We start from the raw sequence: 24,917 nt of genomic DNA, 5'->3' as shown, positions 1-24,917 counted from the left end.
CACACACACACACACACACACACACACACAATAAACATACAATTAGTGTCATCAAAATGCAAAAAAGAGACTTCTTTCCTTTCAGAGCAGCAGTAACATCAGATAAACACTTTCCTGTTTCTACCTTTAATTTATTCAGTGACATTATTGATTTATATTTATACACTTTTAGTCACAGATAGGAACGTATAGATGCAGCTGGGACGGGTCACAGTGTGGTGTCGACCTCTCACCTCCAGCACGGACTTCCTGTCTGCGTGCAGCTGCATGACAGACTCCGCCCACTCCATCATGGCCTCTCCTCGGGGCACTTTGACTCGCTCGTGTTTGAGCCGACCCACCCTGAACTCCCCGGGGTCGTCCCGCCGCACTGTGGTGGACGGCCGAGAGCGCTCCATGGTCGCCTCCCGCCGGTTCTGCAGCCACACGATCGCCCTGCAGACACAGCAGAGGTCAGAGGTCAGGGATGGGGGGTCAGTGAGTAGAGGTCAACAGTCAAGGTCACAGGTTCAAGTTCAGCATGGTCATAGTCGGGTCAGAGGTCAAGGACAGGATTCAGGACATTTTGAAAACAGAGTTTGTCCTCGTTCGTCCTGCATGTTTCACCTTTCCTTCAGACTCACCTGGACGCTCCGAACGCCGTGCAGGTGAAGTAAAGCTGTCGGGTCTCGAAGGGGATGAGGAAAGGACACTTGGAGGTGAGCTGTTCACACCAGTCGGGCAGAGCGCCGCTGGCCAGAGCGAGAGGCTCCTGGGAAACAAAAACACGTTACAATGAGTCACATTCATACGTCTGGAGAGAGGATGGAAACCTGCAGCACCAGTGAAACCTCATCACTGACTAAAGGCTGCTGTCTTCTGCAGACAGGAAGTAAAGACCCACCTCGATCTGCTGCAGAATCTTGGTTGTGATCTTCTTACTGGTGAACTCCTCCGGAGACGCGTTGAACTGCAGCTCGTCGAAATCTGAACAGAAAACAAGTTCATTAATAAAGTCTGCAAACTTCCTCTAACAGCATCCAGCAGCACGTTCGATAGTTTCAGTCTGCATGAAGTTAAAAAGTGTTTCTACTTTAAAAGTTATAAAGGAACAATGATTTATCTGTAAAACAAGGAGCAGCAGAAAGGGAGAATAAAAGCTGTGTGTGTGTGTGTGTGTGTGTGTGTGTGTGTGTGTGTGTGTGTGTGTGTGTGTGTGTGTGTGTGTGTGTGAGTGTGTTCGTACCCTCCTGCAGCGTGCGGGCGTTGGAGGCGGCGTCTCCTCCGATGATGTAAAGGATGCGCAGCAGCTGCAGGACGTCCTCGACCCCGCAGGCGTTCTGGCTGCAGCCCGCCTTCGCCTGCGCCAACTCTCTGGCCATGCCCAGAATCTCACTGCTCTGATTGGCTGAAACCGTGCTCGGGCTCAGACCGCCAGAACGACCACCGACACTGATACTGTGTTCACACAAGTCCTGCAGGAGGGGTCAAAGGTCAGTGAGTGGGTTTAAGTCTCCGGTTATTAGAGGCAGCTTCTGATTCAGAAACGTACAGCTGAAGCTTCAGTCTCTAATGTGATGTTGTAAAGTTTCAATCTGATGAATACAGGTTTGTTATAAGAGAAGAAAGTGTGTGTGTGTGTGTGTGTGTGTGTGTGCGCGCGTGTTCCTCACCATCTTCCCGCTCTCCTTCTCCTTGTCAGAGTCCTTCAGCTCTCTGTACATGATCCTGCAGGACAAAACAGCCACATTAAGCATCAGATAAACGGCTCACGTCGCAGTCGGACGGTGTCTCTGCTCTTACGTGTACGTGGGCTCCCAGATGCGTCTCAGCTTGTCCGTCTTCACGGCTCCGTTACAGGACAGCTGCAGCAGCCGCTGGACGTAGTAGAAGATGGTGGACTTGTAGTTGGACAGAGGAAGCTCCACCTCCCGGGTCGTACCCAGACCGGCCACCTAAACACACACACAACTCTGATTTCACCTCTAAACTTACTTTTAAATGTGGTTTTAAAATTCCCTCTCATTCTCCAAAGGTTTTGGGAATTAGGATTATCAGGAAAAATATAAATACTGACATAACTTCAGTAACATTTGCTCGTCTTTTGTCTTACCTTCAGGGTGAGAGCGAGGTGAGGAGAAGGAGCACACTCCACCTCCTCCTGAACCTCCGAGCGAGGAGTTCCTGAAGATACAAGAACATGGATTAGTTAACATTTAACCCTTCGACGTCTGCAACAGAAATGGTCTGCCAGTGCCTACATGTTTTTGCTTATTGTGACGTCTTCGGGGTGTGTGTGTGTGTGCGTGCGTGTGTGTGCGCGAGTGGTACCTGGCGGGGGGATCTCCAGGTCGGTGGTCTGCTGGACGTTGGTTCTTCCTGGTCGGGGGTCGAAGGCGGGGACGAGAGCAGAGAACTGTCTCTTCAGGACGAAGTCGTCGTCCCACGTCCTCCTGCGGCCTCCTTTGGTCTCGTACTCCTCCTCCTCCTGCAGGACAGCAGCACACACACACTGATCACCTACTCTGCCGTCACTTCCTGTTACCCAGGTCAGAGCTGATCAAATGATATTACATTTTCAATTTCATTTAGCAGACGCAGAACAAAAACAGGAGTATTACCAGGACTTCCTCGTACTCCTGGTCCTCCTGATTGTCGTCTTCGTTCTCGTCATCATCGTCGTCGGGCTCTGGGAGGTCCTCCTCGTCGTCCAGCTCAGCCAATAGCGTGTTGGCACGACAGCTGTCCAGGAAGTCTACAGGAAGTGGAAACAGAGAGGCAAACAATGTTTAAATGGTCGCAGCGAGTCTGCAAAAAAACAGCCACGACATTTCAGACCTGTTCATCACCTGTCCAGGACCAAGGATTCAAGGTCACATGACTGTCGTTTGTTGCAGACATGAAACTAAAGAAACTCATTTATGTGTGTGTGTGTGTGTGTGTGTGTGTGTGTGTGTGTGTGTGTGTGTGTGTGTGTGTGAGAGAGATGTCACCTACCGTACAGCGAGAACTCGGCCTCCTGGCCCGTGTCGCTCTCGCTGGATGTGGACGTCAGGCTGGTTGTCAGGGTGTTGCTTAGCAACTGTCCCACTGACAGACCGGTGGTGGCCGTGGCTACGTTATTGCTGCTGGTTACTATGGAGGTCGACATGGTAACAGTGGAGCTGGTACCGGTGGTGGTGAGGTTAGGGAAGCTCTGAGCGCCCATCAGAGGAGACGCTGCAAACATAAACAAACAAATATAAACAAAGGTGTGTCAGAAACCAGAGAGATGAAGCAGCAGGTGAAGCTCGTTAAGCTGCGGTTAGCTGACAGGAAAAACAGCTGCTGATTGGCCTGAAGACTCTGACGCTGTTTACCCGGCAGACAGCAGACCACAGCACCCCCTGCAGATGCTCCCAGGTACAACAGACCTCAGGTAACAGTGAGATGTGACTTTAAGTTCTAAACCCGACAGAGAACAGTGAACATCTTCAGGATCACAGAGACCTTAAAGAACTAAAGCTTCATTTAAACTGCAGAAATGTATGTATTTGTATTTGATGGCATATTCAGTGCAGTATTAGTGCAGTGACAGTGCAGTGACAGTGCAGTGACAGTGCAGTATTAGTGCAGTGACAGTGCAGTGACAGTGCAGTGACAGTGTAGTGACAGTGCAGTGACAGTGCAGTGACAGTGTAGTATTAGTGCAGTGACAGTGCAGTGACAGTGCAGTATTAGTACAGTGATAGTGCAGTGACAGTGCAGTGACAGTGCAGTGACAGTGCAGTATTAGTGCAGTGACAGTGCAGTGACAGTGTAGTGACAGTGCAGTGACAGTGCAGTGACAGTGTAGTGACAGTGCAGTGACAGTGTAGTGACAGTGCAGTGACAGTGCAGTGACAGTGTAGTGACAGTGCAGTGACAGTGCAGTATTAGTACAGTGATAGTGCAGTGACAGTGTAGTGACAGTGTAGTGATAGTGCAGTATTAGTACAGTGACAGTGCAGTGACAGTGTAGTGACAGTGTAGTGACAGTGCAGTGACAGTGCAGTGACAGTGCAGTGACAGTGCAGTGATAGTATTAGATGATGACTCACTGGCGGTGCTCATGACGTTCCTGCCCAGCGTGTTGGTGTTGTTGTCGCTGCTGCTGCGGCTCAGGTTCATGTTGTTGGTGGCGTTGGTTCGGGACATGTTGGGGGCGCGGCGGACAAAGGACTCCATGAGGCTCGCCTCGCGGGATGACAAGTTGGGAACGCTGGCGCTGGAGCTCATGGGAGCTCCGGCGGCCAGCAGGGAACTGACGGACAGCCGAGCGTTAGCCGCCGAGCACAGCGGCCTCTGTGGGGGCGCGTCCTTGCTGGACGACTCCGACACAGAGCTGACGTCGGGGGAGCTCACGCTCACCAGCCCCATGGAGATTGCCGTTGCTGGGTCGGTGCCAGCCGCAGCTGAGTCCTTGTTTCTGTCGTCTCCGGGGGCAGGCGTGTCAGCGGTGAGAGTGCCGGAGCTGGACGCCGAGCCGGACCCGCCCTCCACCGTGGAGGACAGCACCACGATTGGCTCCCGCTGCTGTCCGTCTGGGCCGCCCCCGCCCCCCATTAGTCCTCCGACCCCGGAGCCCTGGTCCAGCAGAAGCCCCTCAGCCCTCCTCTCCAGCCGCAGACCGCCGGCGCCCGGCAGCCCAGCAGAGGGGCTCAGACTGATGTCGGAGGAGGAGGCGACGCTGCAGACAGAGCTGCTGCTGCCCTTCCTGCTGGACGAGCTGCCCCCGCCCAGCGACGTGGCCCCGCCCTTGTCGGGACAGTTATTTTTCACCAAGCTGCTCCACGACTGCTGCTGCGAGGACGATGAGGTGGAGGAGGACGAGGAGGAGGTGGTGGTGGTGGTGCCGCCGCTGGCCGCCGGCGTCGCGGAGGGTCCCACCGTGGAGGAGGCGGGGCCTGAAACAGTGGATGAGACAGGTTTGGGTGACGGCGCTGTGGCAGCCGACTCAGGGTCGTACCCTGGAGCAAGCTTGAGGTCAAACTTCCCTTCAGCGCCCATACGGTAAGAGTTAGAGCCGCCAGCATCCCAGGTTACATCAATCCAGCCTGGATGGACAGAGAGATAGGAGGGAGACGGACGGATGGATGTCAGAGACCCGGCAGAGAGAGAGAGGGAGAGAGAGAGACAGAGACAAAGAGAGAGTGGTACAGAGACATAGAGAGAGAGAGAGAGAGAGACAGGGAGGGAGAGAGTGGTAGAGGGAGGTAGACAGACAGCAGAGAAGCAGCTTACAGTCAGAGCAGCTCCACACGGCTCCACACTGGACCAGAACACTAAACTACGTCGCTGAGTTTGTCTCATTTTAATAACACACTCCAGGACACGAGGCTCAGAGTCAGGGCTCGTATCTCTGCCTGTTTCTTTACAACAGCTGAGGTTTGTTTCCTCACAGTGATTAAAGTTCTGATTAAAGCTCACCGAGGCTGTTTGAGTTTATTTACTGGTTTCCTTTAAAAACACGACGCCAGGCGGGAGTCGACAGTCGAGGACTTCTGTTTTACTGACAGACAGAAAAAGACGAACAGAATGAACCCCTGAAGTTTTCCTTATGAAAGGTTCTTATTGTTAACTTGTCGTCTTTAGTGGTAACTATTCTTAATAATTGTATTTGTTTTGTGCTTTTGTTAAATGTCACATTAACAGATGGTGAATTACTGTAAATATTGTAACACCTGACAGGTAATAAGGCTGCTGTTTGACATAGCCAAAAGTAAAAACATCAAATGGTTATTTTTAACCGATCTCTTGTTTCTGATGTCATTTTTCTGTTATGCTGCTAGTTGTTGATCCTGTAATTCTTTCCTTGATGCTTAAAATACTTTTATAATAACATTATAATAATATTTTTAAAAATGTCCTTGTCAACATTACTCTCTGATTTAAAAAAGGTCCAGGTGGAGCGATGAGAGAGAAAAATATGAACACAGTCACAGAAAATGACAATCAAAGCAAAAGTAGAAAATATTTCTGGCAAATGCAAAAGCGTCAAAGCCACAAAGAAAGAAATCAAACTGAGGAACAACAATAATCCTGGTTCATGATTATTATAAATTATGAATCAACAGAGCTGCTGGGGGCGTCTCCATGCGCTCAACTCGCTGACAGAAATCATCAGATCTGAATTAAAAACACAGAAACACCGAGAGGAGCAAGAGCAGGAGGAGGAGGAGGAGGAGGAGGAGGGGGAGGAGGGAGGAAGGTGTTTGTTATTCCCTGATGAGTGAAAATCGGAACTTTTACTGAGATCTGATTTAACGCCGACCATCCAGGCGGCCTGTTGGGAGGAGAGTCTACAGCAGAGGCGCTAGCACGCTAAGATCTGAGATAAAGTTGCTTTTGACTACATGTTCGCGTACACGCTGGCTGCCCTACATGCCACGCGTTTGTTTGGAGCGTCGGCTGTGCACGTCCTCAAAAATTAACACCACACGTACGTGAGATGCAGTCTGCACATGAGCAGTAGGGGCAGTGTAGAGGCAGAAGGGGTGTGACAGGGTCAACACGGCAGCAGGGACAACAATGGCAGAAAGTTCTGAAGACGAGCTGATAGACCGAGTCCTCAATGGTCCACATCTGTGCGATGTGTCGCTGCTGCTGCACAGAGACAAACATGCCTGTCAAACAGCTGCAGACAGATAAGTTCTGTTTAGAAGTCTGCAAAACTAAATGGGAACAAGTCCGGGAGCGTTACGTCCGTGCACGGAGGAACATGTTGGAGAGACGGAGCAGGGACGGTGCAGACGGTGTGTTCTGTTCACCGAACACACACCCCAGGAGCCGTTTCTGCTGTGATCTCAGAACGAACATCACAGTAGCCTCCTCGAGTGTCTCTGTGTCTGTTGTTTACATCCCTCACATACAGTAGCTGCATACAGCCTGAGCTCTCTGGTGCGCCCTCTAGAGGTATCCTCCAGTAACACGCGTAGTGCAGAGAGTACGTGAACAACTATGTTGATGACGCAGCCGGTTGTGTACGCGAACGCTAGGTTAAAAGCAAGAATATCTCCGGCTTCAGACTGTGCTAACATCGACTTCAGGCTAACGCTAAAGTACTGTTTTTATTTTAAAACACAGAACTTTTGTTTACGGCTATTTTTCAAACTCCTGTTGTTCAAGAGCCACGAAAACAAAGACTATTTTATCCTGTTTCAAAACTCTGACGTGTGTTTTCGTGTTTACGGGCAGAAACAGAAATGATGAGTGTTTTCAGTCACAAAGAGCCCACTTCTCAAGCAAACATCAGCTCTGTGTAGCCGCGGCTAACTCAACATGAATAACTAACAACAGGCGCTGCTGACTGTCTGAGCTAGCTGCTGTTCTACACTTAAATTCTGCATTTTATAAATTCCACTTCAACCCACGTGTGCAAACGAGGCTTTTATTCAAGCATTCCTGCAGGCTCATGTTTTGGGTGCTTGATTTTTGGCACGTGCCTTCCCAGTGTAAAGTCATGTTTCAGGTGTTTTCAGGTGTGTTTGGGATCAATCGTGTGATCCTTACATAATACAGCTCCTGTTTTACTGAATCGCTGCATCTTCAAACTCTTCAGTTTTATGTTTGTAACTGCAGTGATTGTGTATCGGGCCCAGAACACTGAGGAAACACAGGTGACCTACACTCAGTACTGTCCCTGAACACATCTTACAGTATACAGGCTGCAAAGCACCAGTCTAGACTCTCCCTGCGTCTGTACGCAGAGAGCAGAGATGAGATCATATAGAAGGAATCACATTATTGTTCTTCATGAGCTGACTGTAAGCTGAGCACAGCTGGCAGCAGCCTGCCACCTGAATGTGGAGCTCCCGTACACACCAGAGATCATATTCACACACAGATGTGATGTTTCCATCAGACGCTGAACTGCTCGTTTAACCACAGAGGTCGTGTTAGAGGTCATGTGCAGGAAAGTTCAGAGAGGAAACCGTTAAAACAGAAATGACCTGTTGCTCTAACAGGAAGCGGCTGACTTCACATCCTGTATCAGAGAATAAAAGAGGATTAGAAATCTTGAATGTTGATTGTGGGAAGAAATTTAACCAGCAGGTCGTAAATTTGAACAATTTAAACGTTTGTTTTGCAGCTAAATTCATTAAATAAAAATGTTTATTGATCACATAAAAACAATATGTTTGTAGTTTTCTGCAAATATTACGTTCTAACAGTTAAGTTTGACCTGCTGGCACTAACTTCTGCCCACAGTTATTCAGTCAGCGTGCAGGAACAGGGAGCCGTGGCCCCGTTTCCCAAACCTTTACACAAAAGATAAACATTTAAGAAACAACAGTTAATCAGAGTGTGATCGTTGGTCGTCTGAAGCTTCAGGCTGAATGACAAGTTTCATGTCTTCAGTCTTTGTCTTACCGTTGTGAGCCTCTCCGGTGACCGTGCCCTCTCCGGCTGGGTTTCCGTCCTGGTCCCGCCATTTCCAGTCGATGCCGCGGACGACCCTCGCCCCCGGGACGATGTACTTCATCACCTGGGAACGAAACAGGCGCCGCTGACGACGAAGGTTCGCCTCCGCCTCTTTCACAGCTTTACCTGAGGGAGGAGGTAAGGACATTAGACTTTAAACTGGGATGCAAGTGACAAAGAGAGGCGGAGCGACTATTAAAGGTAACGCTGAAAACATTCGTGAAGCATTTGGGCTCAAATCAAGCTTTTCACTTTAATAAAATATAGGCACAAATTATATCAACACTGAGTTTATTCAAAGGGAATTATTTTTCTGAACTCAAACTTCCCACGCTGTGTGTGACCCTGAAGTATCTCACTTACAGCTCTGTCTTCACATGTAAGAACTCATACTCTCTCTCATACTTTAATCTGTGTGTTCAGCGTTACTTCACTGTCGTACACAGCATGGGAACTTTACATGGAGATAAAAGCTGACAGAGACAGACACGTCAGAGCTGTGCCCAAGTCTTTCTCAGTGTTAGTGAGAATATAAAAAGAGACGGCAGCCGTACCGAGCTGGTCCTCGCAGACGGCGGTGACGGTGCCGTACAGCTCGAGTCCGGACAGCGACAGGTAGTGAGTCTGACCGCTGGCGTTCTTCCCCATCTGTTTGATCCGGATGTGTCTCCAGCCCTGCTTCTCCTCTTTGGACGGGTCCAGAGGCCACGTGGCCGTCGACCTGAAACACACACACACACAAACAAACACAGCGTGAGCTAACACGATTGATTACAAACGATTAAAAATCAGTCATTAATACAGAAGGGAGAGACATACCCTGGTTCATTCAGGCTGCAGTCGTCTACGTGCGTGTAGAGAGTCGTCCAGTTCTGACCGTCCTTCGACACCTGAAACACCCAGTTCCTCAACGCAGAGCGGCCATAACCCCTGCAGGAGGAGGAGGGAGAGGAGAGGAAGAAGAATTAGGAACAGGGATAAGGCAGGAGAGAAGATACGGAGAATGACGACAGGGAAAAGGAATGAAGAGGAGGATAGAGAGGTGAAGCAGAAAGGACCAGGACAATGGAGGAGAGACAAGAGCAGAAAGAGAAGTAAGAGAGAACAGGAAGAAGAGAACAGAGGGGGAAAAGGAGGAGTCAAGAAAGAACAGGAAGGAAAGGAGGAGGACAGAGAGACAGAGGAGGAAAGGGAGGGGAGTTAGGTAGAGGATGAGGAGGAGAAATAGAGATAGGAGAAGGAAAATGAGGAAGAAGATGCATCACGAAACTTGTGATACTCTTTATTACTCGGCTTGTCTCACAGGGTACGTTTGTTTTCTCACCTGGCGTGTCTCAGTGTGTACGCTGAGGGAATGACCCAGAGGCCCAGGTCGACGGCGAACCAGGCGTTCTTGTCGTCATTGGTGTGGCAGTTAAGGGCGGAGCTATCCCGACTCAGGATGTCCTCCAACCGCCCATAGGGAAGGTTCCGCCCCTCTGATGATGTCACCACCACCAGGCCGTAGGCTGCGGGATTTACCCACTCGTAGGCCGTCCTGAGGGGAGCAGAGACGAGGAGGTTAGTTTGCCTTTACGTTCACAAAATATGTCAGACCAAATTCTATTTCAAAATATGCTTATTTAACTCTGCTGTTCTTAAGATACATAAAATGAGACAAGTGGAATTCTTCAGCTCGTAAAATGTTGTGCATCAAGTAACTCTTTGGGTTTTCCTTTATTTTTTTAACATTTACAGTTTTCTGCAGCTGCTGTTCTTACTTGGCGTTGGTTCCGACCCAGTAGATGATTCCATTCTCGTCAAAGTCATGTTGGTGTCTGAAGGTGAAGGTCTGCCCTTCCCTCAGCTTCCTCACGAAGACGAAGGATGAACGCTCGAAGTCGTACCACTGCTTCGCCACCTGGAGGACAAAGAAAAGAAGAAGAGGTTGAAACTTATTTTCCCATCCGAGTAAAATCTTTGGATTCAGTTAGTCACGCGTCAGGTTTCTCACAGCCAGATAAAATGAATGTGTCCTCACCATCTTCAGCAGGTACTGCTCCAGAGACTCCACAGTAGCGAGCGGTTCCATCTTCAACATGCGGCCCGTCCGGTCGATGAGAGCCGTCTCGCCCGGCGCTCGCTCCAGACGGAACCGCAACCTCCTGGTCAAGATCTGATGGAAACACACACACACCATTAGGTTTGTCCTTCACAGAACACGCACAGTTAACAGAGTCAGAACCAGGACAGTGTGACCCACCTGCAGGTTGTATGAGGATCCTGGAGTGTCGTACAGGTGCAGAGGTAGACGTTCTATTGACTCCAGGACAGCTATCAGTTTACGGATTAAGGCAACAGCTGGTCGGCTGCAGACACACACACACACACACACACACACACACACAGATGTCTTTATTTACTAATCGAGTTCAGTTACATCCTGGCATTCCCAGCACATCCCAGACACATCAGATTAATCCAGCACAAAGGTGGGAGTGTCGTTACCTTTCATCGTCTTCATTCTCGCTGAAAGCCGCCTTAAAGACATTGATCCTCTCCATTAAAGGCTTACAATCATGTTTCAGGTCCAGGTCCACACTCTGCACACAAACACACACAGGAACAAACATGACATCACTCGCCTCCATGTTTACAACAGGACACCGCCATGTTTGAGGATCTGCAGGTTTACTGAGAGGAGCTGTAAAAACCTACATTGTTGAGGACAGTGAACAGAGCCTGGACCAGGCCGCTGCTACACATCTCATACGGAGAAATCGTGTTTTCATCCTTCAGAACTACGATCAGGTTCTCCAGAGCCGTTTTCATCAGGTCCCTCCACGTGTTCTCTCCTTCAATACACTGTGAAAGAGACACAAATCATGCATGAAGACTTCCAAATCAATCTTCAATCAATCCAGGATTACAGAAGTGAGTGTGCAGGTACCTGTCTGTTGGTGTGCAGCTCCCAGGAGGACTCCAGCTGCGTGGAGATGTTCCTCAGGGTGACCACCACTCCTCTGGGCATGCTCTCCACGGCTTTGAAGTGGTCGTCGTACAGCTCCCTCGCCATGCTCTTCACCTTCTGCTTCGTCTTCTCCAGCTTCGACTTCAGCTTTCTGCCTCGCTTCCCCGTCCAGCCCGTCACAAACTCTGAGCCTGTAAACACGCACGCAGCAAAACACAACGTTAGCATAAGTCTAGAGACCAGTTTAGGTTGATCTGGTCGCTGCTTTTTAAATATCCTGCAGGAACATACTGGACGAACACTGCCAGATCACAGGTGACCTACACTCAGTACTGTCCCTGAACACATCTTACAGTATACAGGCTGCGTCTCTGAGACTTCCCTGTAAGGACTTTCATCATCTTATTAACACTGTTCTGCAGATAAAAACTGCCACCAGTCTGGAAAGTGCGTCTGTATGCAGAGAGCAGAGATGACAAAATATAAAAGGTTTTTAAACGGTCTCAAACAATGAGCGTCTTTCAAAACAGTGTCAATAACTTGTGGAGTTCCTCAGGGATCCATGTTGGAGCCCTTACTGTTTAACTACTACTTGTGCTAATAAAACACAGACTTTAATGTGGTCTAACTGCAGTGCTTTGTAAGTTAATGTTGTTGCTGCTGCAGTGATATCTCTGCTCGGTGAGGTTGTTAGAGTGTTTCTCTGTGTGAATGAACAGACAGTAACTTGACGTGCTGCTGCTGCTGCTGTGAATTAAAGCTACAAGATTTTAAACTTTCCATAGTTTTGTGAGTTAATGTTGATGTGTTGTTGTAACAGCTGCAGGAAGAGCCGTGGAGCTGCTGGGAAATGCTGCGCAGACACACCCAGTGAGGTCTCGGCGGTGAACGAGTGTTTGGTTCCTCTGTTGGACTCGAAGACGAAGCCCGGCAGGTCCTCCTTCAGGATGGTGGCCTGCTGTCCGTCCGAGTTGTGGATGGCGATCTCTCCCTCCTTCAGGCAGGTCAGAGACCAGTTCCCCACCGTCAGCTTGGTGGGACCCACGCTGGACAGGATGGGCTGACTGGCTGTGACTGGTTTCACCTGACTCCTCGCACGCTGCAGCTTCTCCAGGAACTCGCTGCGAGACTCTGAAGGCGAGAAAGGAGGAGAACAGAGAAAAATGGACGAGCTCAGTCAGCACCAAATAAAACCACAGATCAATACGTGTAGTACGAGTTTGTTATTTGTACCAGAGCTGTCCGACCCGCCCTCTGGGCTCCCGCTGGAGTACATGGTGGCCAGCTTCCCGTCCAGGATGAACCTGAACCAGCCGTTTGACCCGTTGGAGAGCTCGAGTGCAGCAGCATCCGACCAGATGTAGAGACAGTCCCTCCCTCTGATGATTGACCAGTCCTTCCAGTGATACGGCTTCCCCTGCTGGATCTCCCTCGCATCCTCCTGCACCTCCTCCTCCTGCACACAGTGATGGTACAGGGAGTCCGTCAGAGGCGTTTTTAACACGTTCTAAAGTTAAAGCCTTTTGTTTGACTTATCAACCGATGCAGGAACTGATTCTCTCTCTTTACCTTCTCAGGTTTGGCTTCGTCCTCGTTCTCGTCATCTGACGCCGGTCCGGCCAGTGTGGACACCTTGTTGATGACTCCCAGCCGAGCCAGCTGATCGAGGAAAACGTCTCCGCCTTTATCCACCAGATCTCTGATGATCTGCAGAGCCAGCAGGTGACCGTCGTCATCGTCCTGAGAAACAAAGAGGAGAAGGTTTAAACGTTTCTGTAGCCACGAGTACAGCTGTGTTATCATCAATTACAAGTAAGACCAACATATCAGACTGAGCCTGAGAGTTCAGTCCTCGTGTGTGTGTGTGTGTGCGCGTGTGTGTGTGTGTGTGTGTGTGTGTGTGTGTGTGTACCTCCTGGTCGAGGACTGTAGCAGTGATCTCCACCAGCACAGTGGGAAGGTTGTGTCCCGTCTCGCTGTCACACACCTCCTTCAGCAGGACTTCACTGCTGTAGTGAACCATCTTCCTGATCAGAGCCAGACTGGCTTTCCTAAAGCAGGAAAGGAATTATATTGTATGAAACATTTCAGTGAAAAAACAAATATTCTTTAGTTCTTTTTTGAGCCTTGTGTCGTCCTTTAGCTCATCTTCGCCGTGTGTTTCAGGCTTACCTAATAGAAGGCAGCATGGTTTGCTGAAAGGTTTGTGCAAAAACAGGCAGAAGTCTCCTCAGGTAGATGGGAGCCATTTCTGGGTCTCCTTTGGGCTCGCTGCCCTCCTCCTCCTCCTTGTTCACATCCTTCTTCTTCTTGTCGTCGCCCTTGTTCACGGGACACATCCAGTCTCCTGCAACGAACACGCACAGGTTGGTGTTACCTTACGGGTAGTAAGCAAGCAGCCCCACCTACTCTCTCATAGCAGAAGCAGACACACCCAATGAATAATAACAGCAGCAGTAACGTAGTCATCAGCAGCGTTACTGGTTTACTGACCAGGGGACTGCAGTATCGCCACCACCTCCGTGTGTCCTCTCTCCCTGGCCTTGTCCAGAGGAGTTTTCCCGTCCTCGTCTCTCAGGTCAGGGTTGGCTCCGTGACGCAGCAGAGTCTACACAGGCAGCCAATCAGATGTTAAGACAGACACATGACTGCAGGTGAGAGGGAGGCACCTGAAGAGAAAATCTACTGCAGCCTCTGACTGCTGGATGCTGTGTTTACTTTGTATCTCTGGATAAGTGTGTGTGCGTTACCTTGGCTACTTGTGGGCGTCCGAAACAGGCAGCGTAGTGTAGTGAGGATGACCTCTGACCTCTGTTGACATCCGCCCCCCTCTCACATAGAAACTCCACCTGTTAAAACCAAACACAGTCAGTCAGACTGAAGTAACAGCAGCGACGTACAGAAGCAGAAACTGGGCTAATGAACAAACCATTTCCTGTGTGCCGAACGCTGAAGCCCAGTTGAGCAGCGTCTGTCCAACATCGTCCATAAAGTTCACCTCAAAGGCTGCAACACAGAAGGGGGGGGAGGTGACACTTACAACACGATCTCAGCTCAAACTTTAGAGGGAAACTGGGCACTTTGTATTTTTTCGTCTTCATTTGTTGGCGATATATTCATCGATAAGTCCCAGAGAGCACAGAGAAGTACCAAACCGAGTAAAGGACTACTCCTATATTTCTGTCCTTACGGCGTCTTCTTTTCAAAGGTGTATTTGGTGTCTGAGTTCTTACCTCCGGTGTCGATGGCGTCTATTAAAGCGTCGGTGTCTTTGCTGCGAATACAGTCAATGAGCTGTCGGTGGGATCTCTCCCCTGAACTGTCGAGGCGTCGCAGGCCGGGGATCCGACCTGTGGACCCCGCCGTGGATTTGGGCAGCGCCTTTCGCCCCTCAAACAGGAGAACGAGCAGGAGGTCCACCAGCCGCATGGTATCCAGCACGCAGCGCTCGTCTCCTCCCAGAGCAGACTCCATCGAGTCGGGCAGCGCCGAACGCAACAGATCCTACAGACGGGAGAAAGGAAGGGAACATATATGTGTGAATCATTTTGTGTAAATAACAATGTATGGATAATAATCGTCCCGTTTCCTGTGTTTCAGGTGAGTCGACCTACATGTGTGACGAGCGGCGAGCCCCTGCACAGTGTGGACAGCAGGCTGACGATGGTCGACACCTGGTTGCTCAGTTTGGAGTCGGGGGCGGAGGGGGCGGCGCCCGTGGAGGTCCGGCCAGGCTTACAGGAGGAGGCGGGGCCTGACACAGTGCCGCCAGCAGCAGCCATACGGGACAGCAGCTCCTCCGTCAGGCCGTGTTTGGCTAAAGGGGCGGGGTCCACACCACGGCGAGTGAACCTGTCTGCCAGCGAGGCGAAGCAGCGCAGAGCTCCGTCTGAAACCTGCAGGACAGAGGGGGGGTTAGTTTCACTGAGGAAACAGCAGCTGAAAACAAATCGTGGGCCTGGTAGTCACCTGGTGGTCTTCGTGTTTGAGGAGGCTCGACAGAGACTCCACGCAGGTCTCCAGAGACGAGTCCTGAGGCTCCATCTTGCTGCAGAGTCGGGACACCACGGCCATGGCTGAGTGCAGAGTGTCTTTGTGAACCAGGTGACCGCTGTCTCTGATGAAGCTCAGCACACAGTTCAGACCGCCGGCCTCGAACACAGCGCCAGACTCCCTCGTGCAGATCAGCTCCAGAACCTGCGAGACAGAAAAAAACAAACTCAGATCTCCACCTTTCGGTTCCTCGGAGCATCACACTGATCTGAAATTAAAACTTGTAATAAAACTGACTCATGCCGTGTCAGAACTTCCAGATTTAACGCTCTCCTCCTCAAGACACAAAGAAGATATTCAACATCCACACTGAGTGAATAAAACCTGGGAGCGAGATCAAACAGCACCTGATCAACAAAAATAGATCTGAGAGCTGCAGCATCTCTCTGTCTCCATCAGCTGATCAGTTCAGAGACGAAGTGACGCCTGAATACAGAACACAACTGTCCTGTGATCTTTATTAATAAACGTCTGGGAGCACATGCTCGTGGATCTCCTGCCTGTGGTGAGGCTCGGCTCCAAAACAAAACCACACAGACACAGGAGCAGCTGAGCTCAGATCGGTGGTTATCATGGCGCCCTGGCCTCCTGCTGATATCTGCCTCCCTGACACACTGGCCCTGTTCAGGATGATAACAGAAACTCTGCAGACTCTTCAGACAGACTCTCTGATGAGATCTCTGGAACAGAACAGACTCAGCTGATCCAACGAATGACCTCGCTGCCTTGAACAACGTGAAAACAAAATAAAATCCTATTGCAACAGATTCTTTGTTCCGAAATCTATGACTCCTTCCTGTCCTCCTACCTTGACACACTGCTCGGCCAGGTCTCTGCTGGTCCTGTTGTTGAGCTCCACCACCACCAGCCGGTTGCACAGCGCCTTGATGGCCCCGTCTACCCCCACGATCCTGCGGGTGCACTCCGCCGACACGTCCAGGTAGTATGTGATGGCTCGGGCCGTGACCTCCAGCACGTTATCTGGAGCGCTCTCATCGAGGAAGATCTTACAGAGCGCCGGGAGGAACGTCCGAGGAGGACAGCTGGAGAGGGAGGAGGAGAGAGACAGGGGGGTCAGTGCACTGATCAATGACCTCTAACCGGACCGTGATCAGAAGGTGAAGACTCACGTCTCGAAGCAGCGGTCGACGTTGTCAGACATGAGCAGCAGCATGCAGAGCTGCTCCAGAGCGATGAGCTGCATGTCGCGCTCATCGCCCTGACCCATCTGCAGCCACTCCAGCAGGGTGTCCGGGTCCACGTCCGCCATGATGGCTAGCCTACAGGGACAAAAAGGTACGTAATGTATGCATCATTAATCATGCATTTACACCATTCATTCTGTGAAGGATCACAGGGGATGGATCCTATAAACTGGTTTATGACTCAATGAAGTTCTTTAAAAAGAATTTCCGTCTTATTCTTCTCATCAAACATTAATTATATGAAATAAAGTGAAGTGAAAATCAAAAACTATATTCCTGATGTTCCTGATGTTCGCGAGGGTTCTGTTAACGTCCGCCTGCTTTACGTCACAAACAGTCCAGTTGTCTTACGTCCTTTTCTCATCTTGACATTCTGATAAACTCCAACATGTTTAATATATCAGGAGCTTTTAGTCTTGGCTCGTGCAAACAGTAAAGCTCAATGATTTGAACGATGTTAACAGCCAATAGGAGCGCTCTCTGCAGCAGCAAAGCAGGTAGATGTCCTCACTGACTGTGACGTCTGAGATGGATGCATGCTTAATTTTAGCACACAGTGTTAGCGCTGCAGCAGTTAGCGCCGGTGAAAGGGAGGAAGAAAAAAAGGCCTCACTAAAGCATGCTAGCTCTTAATGCTAACCCAGCAAATGTTTACTTTGTTAGCATTATGAGCTTCTGCTCCTTTCTCTGGTTTTCTTCTTGTAAATTTAAACCAGGAGCATGATGGGAAATAATCCCAACAGAAGTCTGGTCTTAAAGTGTGACCCTGCAAGACACCCAGTCTTCTATCTAAAGCATGGAAGGAGCTTTTTCTTCTTTCTGATTAAAAACAAGATGAAGAAAAAGTTTGAGTGTTTTTTCTGACTTACATGGATTAGCTATTAAACAGCTTCAAACTGCCAAGAATCTTTACAGGTAGCGCTCAGACTTTTGATTTTTTGCTGGCCACCTGCCCAGACCTGCAGTTATCTGGTTCATATGCTCCTGGACTGAAGAGTGGCGTATAAGTACAGCAGGCCAGCGGTGAGGAAGCAGCAAAGAAACCAGTGACCTCTATCTGAACTCTTTGGTCCATGTTCCATTAAAGCTTCTAATGTGTCGGACACTCTATGGTTAATGAAACCAACTCTCACGTACGCTCTCCCATCACCACCTGACCTCTCACCTGGCTCCCCGTTGGCTACCCGCTCCGGCTCAGCGCCCAATCACTGCTCAAAGTTCTGTCGCTGTTTGGGACTCATCCAATCACCCGGACGGAGGGAGAGAGGAAACAAGGACGAGGAGGAGGAAGTCGCTCGCTCTCACTGGGGCTTCTGGGACATGTAGTCTCTTCACCTGCAGACAGAACAAAGGGAGGAAGTGAAGGCGAGATTTAAATAACTGACGACAGAGAAAGAGCATGACTTAGTTATTAACCTTCTCTTATTCATATGGGACTGAAATCTAAAGTTATTCATCATTCTGTGCCCAGGCAGGCCCGGGATCACTCCTGGAACACTGCAGCGTGCGCTCATTTATCAGTGTGAGCCCATAATTCTTGGATGACACCAGCATCAGCGTGTTGTATAAAAGGTAATGATAGTTCAGGAGTGAGTAAATCAGGGTCGCGGCTATTTCCTGGATGAGTGCAGCTTTATTTATACATGGTAGTGAATAATGCCTGGACGACTGTTTCTTGTTAATACAGGACAGTGGATCATTACTGGAACTGCAGCTTTGTTTATACAGGGCAGGGAAGCTTGTGTTTACAGAATAAGACTGAAGCTTTTGAGCATCCTTTGGTTGTACTGGGCTCCGTGGACAATGAAACCTCTATCGAATCCATGATTTACAATTGTTTATAATTCCTGCACAACTGAGGCTTGTTCTCTTCGGGAAGTGAAGATGATAATTCCTGGATGATGGAGCATCTGCAAAGCTTTCCAGGTAGAATTTAAGTTCTGCATGTGCTAATGAATGTGCGTAATCAGATCGTTTCAGGGTATTTATTGAGTTCAAAGGACTAATGGAAGAAAGAACTAAATGACGTTCATCAAATGAAAGAAACATCTAAACCACAGCCGTGTTTTAGAGGAAGTTCAGGATCTGACGAGCTAATTTAAGTCCATGTTGTCGTCACAGACCTACAGAAGCCGGACTCTGATGTGGTTTTCCCCTCAAACAGATCTGAAGCTTTTCCAAACCTCAGAGCCTGACAGGCAGGGACGGGCATGTTCAGAGCAACAACACCACCACAGTCGACAGAAAACAGCCAGGATGCAAATGTGAAGCAGCTCGATATGAAAAACTGGTGCCGGGCGGGCAGTCAGAGGCCGGAGGATGACTGACAGAGGAACTGTGGTGATGAAATAATGCATGAAGAGCTTTAAGTCAGGTAACAGAGACAGAAAGCAGCAGAGGAGAGAACAGCTCCAGAGAAGAAAAGCCTCCAGCTCTGATGCGGTCCCTGGATGGCACGCTTTTATCCACTTTAAAACTGTAAACGTTCAAAATTACCTGCTACGGTTAATATTAAACGTGCATGGAAGATACTCTCTGAAAGAGACTCTGACACTCTGCAGCTGAAACCTCATGTTTCTGATGTTTGTGACACAGAGAAGACTCGCTTAGCTTGTTAAATAATTAATATTGAGATTTTAGAAACACAGATTCTGGTGTTAAAGCGGCTGAAACGTTGGACGTGTGTCTGCTGTGTCAGGAGGATTTGGGATCTTCAGAGTCTCTGCAGCTTCTGTGTGACACTAAAATATCAGGAGAGTGACTTTTATTACGTACGTGATAATAAGAGGCTCTTTCAGAGTCAGCTGAACTAATGTTACCTAAAAGAGGGTCGTTTAGCTAGTTTAAAAAATGATTTTAACAGCATCCAAAAAATGATTAGTCTTAAAACTTGAATACAGTTCAGGCTACGTTAGCAAATGGAACGAGAGGCTGCCTACAGAACTTGCACATCATAAGCTGTTTCCAGTGCAAGAACTTTCCCCAGGTTCCAGGAACCTTTACCCCCAAAGAAGTCCCTGCTCATGAGGTAGTACTTTCCAAACAGACAGATATTTAGGGGAGGGGCTTATTCTGTTGTTTATACAGCTACCATCACTCTTTTCTCAGCTCCACACACACTTACGTTCTCTGTTCGATGTAACGAATTACATATCACGTAGAGTTCGTTCAAACCCTCGGGTCTGTCCCCTGCTTTATATCAACAGCTGTGACTTTCAGACCTCAGCAGACTCACTGAATCTTCCTGGCTCTAACATCACAGACAGCAACTGGCTGAAGGAACCTCAGAGTTCCTGAAGAAAGATGCTCCTTGGAATAAAAGCTCTGGGTCCTTTGGGTGGAAAGACAACTTAATGTGCGGAGGTAAAGAGAATGCATATTAACTAAGACCTTAAATCAGATGCAACACGAACATCTACAGATCAATCTACAATCAATACAAATCAATACAACAATCCAGAAGCCAGTGATTTTCAGTTACAGCTCAGGACCAATGACAAGTCAAACCTCATCCCATTTGAAACGGCAGAAGCAGCTATCTATAGCGATAATGATGAACGGATAACTTCACTAGTAGCAGGATTAATTATCCTGACCACATGGAAATAATGAGCTGCAGATGAAATGTCTGCAGAATCGGGAACACAGCAGCGTGCGAGCAGCTCTCTCAGTAGCATAGCCCTGCAGCACGGCATGCTGGGAGTCTGATGGGTGCCGGCTAAGTTGATTAGGTCCTAATTTGAAGCCAAGCAGCCCGTCTGTGTGTCTGTGTGGAGAGAAACAGGCTGCGCAGGACAGATCCTCTTATCAACAGATTAATCATCACAACTTGCCAGAGAGCGTCCTGTCCTCCCCCCCTCCTCCCTCCTCTTCCTCCCCCCTCCTCCCTCCTCTTCCTCACCCCTCCTCCCTGCGGCCTGGGGCGACCACGGCAGGAGTGAAGGGCCGGCGTGTCCCTCAGTCAGGTTTCGTTTTCAACCCTTTAACCCTTCGCGGTGTCCTGTGTCCACTTTCCAAGTCCAGATTGACGTCAGGCATCAGCAGAAAACACACTTTTCCTGCTCGGTGGCCATTGAAAGGATTCGGGGGGGCGGGGGGCTCACAGAACAATGGGCGTCATTTCACAACACTGAGGCTTCTCCTACAGACAGATTCAGTCTCAATCAGCCCCAACAGCAGCAGAGACACAATCCAGACTGAGAGGAAACCAGGCCAAGTTCAGACACAGAACTTCATCCCTCAGAGAGGACGGCCAACACATCCAACGCTTTACATTTACAGCAGGTTTCAAAAATTACATTCAAAATCTTTAAAGAAATCATGACAGAAATGATCACCGAGAACATCTACAGCGGAGGATGTGCAGGAACATTGGAGTCCCAGGATGACGTGCACAGTAAAAGCTAGATCTCCCTGAACTTGAACTTAACCATACTTCACCAACATAACACATCAAAAGTAGGAATTCTTCATGTAGTAACCTTTCAGAGCACATTGCAACACAACTCTCTGCAGCACAGTAGCTCTGTCTCAGCGGCTGCAGCCTTTGAGGGAGCGCCTGCAGACAGAGTGCATCATAGCTGCGCTCCCGAGGCTCGGATGCGCCCAAAATGTGTCCCCCTTTCTCCAGATCCATTCAGCTGTCTGATGGATCCTTCACAGACAGACCTATCCAAAGATTGAAGAAGATGTGTTGCGTGCCAGCTGCATTTATTCGGCAGAAAATTCCTCTTTAGTAAAGTAATGACATCCCCAAATAATGTCTCACACTTGAATAGCTAATGGTGCTGACGGTGAAGCATTTAAGTTTGCTCCAATAACTTTTAAACACAATAAAGAAGCGATTAAATTCCGGCTCTAATTCAGCTACCTGTGAACAGAGTGTACAACTGCAGCTGTCGCTTCATGACGCAAGGGTAAGGGCAGGAACAGCTTGTGACGCATAAAGGAAATATAATGCATATGTCAGTTACAAGACCATCTCATACAGCAACAGTCGGATCGGCCTTTGCTGTACGAGGAGGTCAGACCTCTGTCGATTGCCTCCTTGTTGCCAACATGTGCTCCCATACATTCAGACTGCTCTACAAAGTGTGCAGTTGGTTCCATATTGGTTCCACTAAGAACTTTATAACGTGATCAACACAAATGTTTCCCAAAAACACATTTAGAAGCTCGGCTCGAGTCATTTTAGAAAAGTACGGCTAACTTCCACAACATCTTTTTTAGGATTCTTAGAAACCTTTAGTTTCTTATCAGCTGATTTTAACAACAAGCAGTTCATTTAACACTGTGTTTATGTAAGCAAAGCTCTCACACAGCTGTTGTGTTAAACTCATCACAATTCCCAGCTCAACATCTCGACATGCTTTGTTTTAAATATTGGAGCTAAAACGATGGAGAAACACAGATGCAGACGACGGAGCCAGCTGATGTTTGACCTTCTGGCCTGAAAATGACTCAAAACAAATATCTGACCTATTTCTCTCAGCGCTAAAATAACAATCTTATATTTAGGCAGATAAATGTGCGGCTGATGAACTCATCGTCGTTGGTAGAAAACAAAGTGATGAGGTCAGGGAGAGGCTTACACCTTCATGTTACTTCAATGTCTTTGTTTTTGGTCTGCGGTTCAGAATAAATCAACATGTTCACAATATCACAATTACACCTGAGCTCTAACAATATGATTCAGTACCTTCCAAAGCTGTAGATAACGTTACAGACGTTTAAGCCAACGACCCAAGAAGTCCTGTAACATTGTAAATAAAATGTACATTTGAGCACCAACACTGGCACTGCGACTATATTTTACATACTTTAGTTTCTCAGTATATTTGCCTGGTTTTTATTCCTTGATGTTATAAAATGGTACTGCAATGATTCTCTTGTTATACAAATAACGCCTCCTTGTCTTGTCTCACCTAAATTTCCCTAAAACTGGGCAACTCCACTGGGTGTGGAAGAAAGCTCCAGAACATCTAAAGGGTAGACCATATGGTGAGACTGTTTTGTTAACTTAATAAAGTTATACATCATTTATAAAACCATCATTTATGAAGCCAGTGTATAGGCCAGAAAGACTTCTGTGATATTTCCATACTCCTCTGCCTGAACAAACCTTCTTTGTTTGTGACTTCAAACTTACACAACGTCACAAACTGGAGAACTTATTTGGTTTCTCCATATCTGACAAAGCTAGCTGTGTGATCCAGAGTTTCATCATCTGTCTGGGCATAAGGAGCCTAATTATTTCATCAGACACAAATCAACATAAGAGGATAGAGCAGGGACATGTTACAGGCAACGTTAAGCCCTCTAGCTAGCTGCCCAGCCGGGCACACAGGGCCTTATGGCAAACTTACATAGAGCTGCTGCCAGTTTCTGAGCATTAGCTGTTAGCTTTACTAACACAGGGTTTGCTAACGTAATGCTGATTAGCAACTGCGATGTTGTCAGGCCTTTAAAACGAAGTGTAGCCCCCAGAAAATATCAGAATATAACAAGCCAAGTGTCTGAGACAAAGTTATATGTTGGTTTATTATCCATCACAGAAGGCACACCTGGAGACACCTGGCTAATAGCACTAATGTATAGTACATATATTTGTTGTATAGTGTATATGGGATCGTATAGTGTATATGTAGTGTTGTATATAGGGTTGTATAGTCTACATACAGTATAGCGTATATGAGTATTCATGTGGTGTATGTATTCAAATACACATTATACTACAGTGTAAATATACACTGCAGTATAATGTGTATTTTTTAAAGTGTATATAATGTTATACATTATGTATGTTGTCTTTTAAAAGTGTATGTAGTGTTGTATAGTGTATCGATAGTTAGCCGGCTAGCCCCACGCTAGCTAATCTAAGCGCTAACGTTAGCTTAAATAACAGCAGCGTCCTCGGGATTCTGTGATAAAACCGAATTTATTACCGACCGGAATCCTTCTATGGTTTACAGTTTCGCTACAAATGCTTCGGTTACTATGGCTAATATATATTTAAGAGTAATGTTCGCGTTAATGTCCTCTTAGTGATGCCAGCTAAATCTGCGGCCTCGGACTCGAAGCGCGAGCCGCGGTACTCGAGTTCCGGGAGAGCCGACAGGCCACAGCTCAGCCGTGGACGCCCGCCAAGAGCGACACCGGCCCAGGCTTGCGTCTAACTGCGGGATCAGACACTTACCGTTTTTTCTCTTCGGCACAGAGACGATAAGCAGAGGTAGGAATTTTGATCCTCTAGGTCCAACTGAAGGGTGAAGATCTGTTTTTGCCGGGGGTTAAATCAAGGCGTTCCCATTTCTCCAGAACGGTTCTAAAAAGGTCAGGGTGGACGGCGAAGCGATAAACAGAACAGCTCGGACTGAAATGGAGAGCTGAGCCGAATGCTTCTGCGGCGTTCATGAGCTGCTCCTGAGCTCGGAATTACTAGACAGTACTTCATTATTTAAGATGATTTATTTTTGTTCTCTTATCCAGTATTTCTATGTTTTAGAGATACATATTTTCCTTGTATGCCAGTAATTTGTGTAAACGCTTTTAATGTTCTGTGTGAATAGTGTTGAGAAATACTGTAAAAAATTGGTCATATATTGTTATAAAGTAAGAAAATGAAAAGTCAGCAAATCTTGTTTGACCTACATTCAAAATAGTAAAGAAGATATTACGTACTTCCTACAAACCTAGCACATTACATGCGGGCATCAGGGCCAGTGTTTTTATTGTCTGTTGAATTACACAGAGGAATTTATCAGGCATTTAGTCATGTTTAGAAGTTTAATGATACAGGGCTGAAAGTAACCATTTTCATCATCAAGTTATCTGATGAATATTTTCACTAATCATTCATTGATTAATAGTTTAATTGTTTACCCTTCAAAATGTAAAAAAGAAAAAACAAACTGCAAATTGCTTCTTTTGCCAAACAAAATAAAGGAACAAATTACATGTAAGAAGCTGTAACCAGAAAATGTTTGACATTTTTACTGTAAAAAATAATAAAAAGATAAATTGATTATCAAAATAGTTGGAATGATTTCATTACAGTTCTATTCTGATCTCTGCTGAATGAAGAATACTCAATAACGATACTCAAATATCAAAACCATAAAATATACCACAATAACCATATCTTATAACTGAAAACATGTAGTCTAAATGTTTTTTTTAATGTGATATACTAAACATGAATATGCTACCATAGTGGAGCAAGATACATTTAGAGTCCATTTTCAGCACAAGAAAGAGCCTCCATTTTATTCGAGTTACAAAAAAAGTCC

The 24,917-nt window shown here is 47.7% G+C and overlaps 1 protein-coding gene across 1 annotated transcript in view; it reads right to left on the bottom strand.

The window, feature by feature from the left end:
* hectd1 (HECT domain containing 1) overlaps positions 1–24,008 on the bottom strand; it is a 29,567-nt gene extending 5,559 nt beyond the window's left edge. The window contains exons 1-36 of the mRNA XM_069661191.1: positions 23,825–24,008; positions 17,795–17,964; positions 16,555–16,704; positions 16,233–16,467; positions 15,341–15,568; positions 14,986–15,267; positions 14,605–14,875; positions 14,301–14,377; positions 14,122–14,220; positions 13,865–13,979; positions 13,544–13,718; positions 13,284–13,422; positions 12,941–13,111; positions 12,605–12,827; positions 12,239–12,502; positions 11,351–11,562; positions 11,119–11,265; positions 10,909–11,003; positions 10,664–10,769; positions 10,442–10,576; positions 10,182–10,321; positions 9,746–9,958; positions 9,241–9,351; positions 8,976–9,142; positions 8,371–8,547; positions 4,059–5,054; positions 2,977–3,198; positions 2,601–2,734; positions 2,311–2,467; positions 2,093–2,163; positions 1,783–1,934; positions 1,653–1,707; positions 1,226–1,454; positions 884–966; positions 624–751; positions 234–435 (exon numbers count right to left, since the gene is read on the bottom strand). Of these exons, the coding sequence (XP_069517292.1) occupies positions 234–435; positions 624–751; positions 884–966; positions 1,226–1,454; positions 1,653–1,707; positions 1,783–1,934; positions 2,093–2,163; positions 2,311–2,467; positions 2,601–2,734; positions 2,977–3,198; positions 4,059–5,054; positions 8,371–8,547; positions 8,976–9,142; positions 9,241–9,351; positions 9,746–9,958; positions 10,182–10,321; positions 10,442–10,576; positions 10,664–10,769; positions 10,909–11,003; positions 11,119–11,265; positions 11,351–11,562; positions 12,239–12,502; positions 12,605–12,827; positions 12,941–13,111; positions 13,284–13,422; positions 13,544–13,718; positions 13,865–13,979; positions 14,122–14,220; positions 14,301–14,377; positions 14,605–14,875; positions 14,986–15,267; positions 15,341–15,568; positions 16,233–16,467; positions 16,555–16,694 (6,351 nt within the window). The 5' untranslated portion in view covers positions 16,695–16,704; positions 17,795–17,964; positions 23,825–24,008. The remainder of the gene's footprint in view (positions 1–233; positions 436–623; positions 752–883; positions 967–1,225; positions 1,455–1,652; positions 1,708–1,782; positions 1,935–2,092; positions 2,164–2,310; positions 2,468–2,600; positions 2,735–2,976; positions 3,199–4,058; positions 5,055–8,370; positions 8,548–8,975; positions 9,143–9,240; positions 9,352–9,745; positions 9,959–10,181; positions 10,322–10,441; positions 10,577–10,663; positions 10,770–10,908; positions 11,004–11,118; positions 11,266–11,350; positions 11,563–12,238; positions 12,503–12,604; positions 12,828–12,940; positions 13,112–13,283; positions 13,423–13,543; positions 13,719–13,864; positions 13,980–14,121; positions 14,221–14,300; positions 14,378–14,604; positions 14,876–14,985; positions 15,268–15,340; positions 15,569–16,232; positions 16,468–16,554; positions 16,705–17,794; positions 17,965–23,824) is intronic.
* Positions 24,009–24,917: the final 909 nt, after the last annotated feature.

The sequence above is a fragment of the Semicossyphus pulcher genome, unplaced genomic scaffold (genome assembly GCF_022749685.1).
Source record: "Semicossyphus pulcher isolate SPU_LCO1_2020_fin unplaced genomic scaffold, fSemPul1.0.p SCAF_14, whole genome shotgun sequence".
Taxonomy (NCBI): domain Eukaryota; kingdom Metazoa; phylum Chordata; class Actinopteri; order Labriformes; family Labridae; genus Semicossyphus; species Semicossyphus pulcher.
Note: the sequence above shows the minus strand (reverse complement) of the source record. Positions and strands in the feature narration are given on the sequence as shown.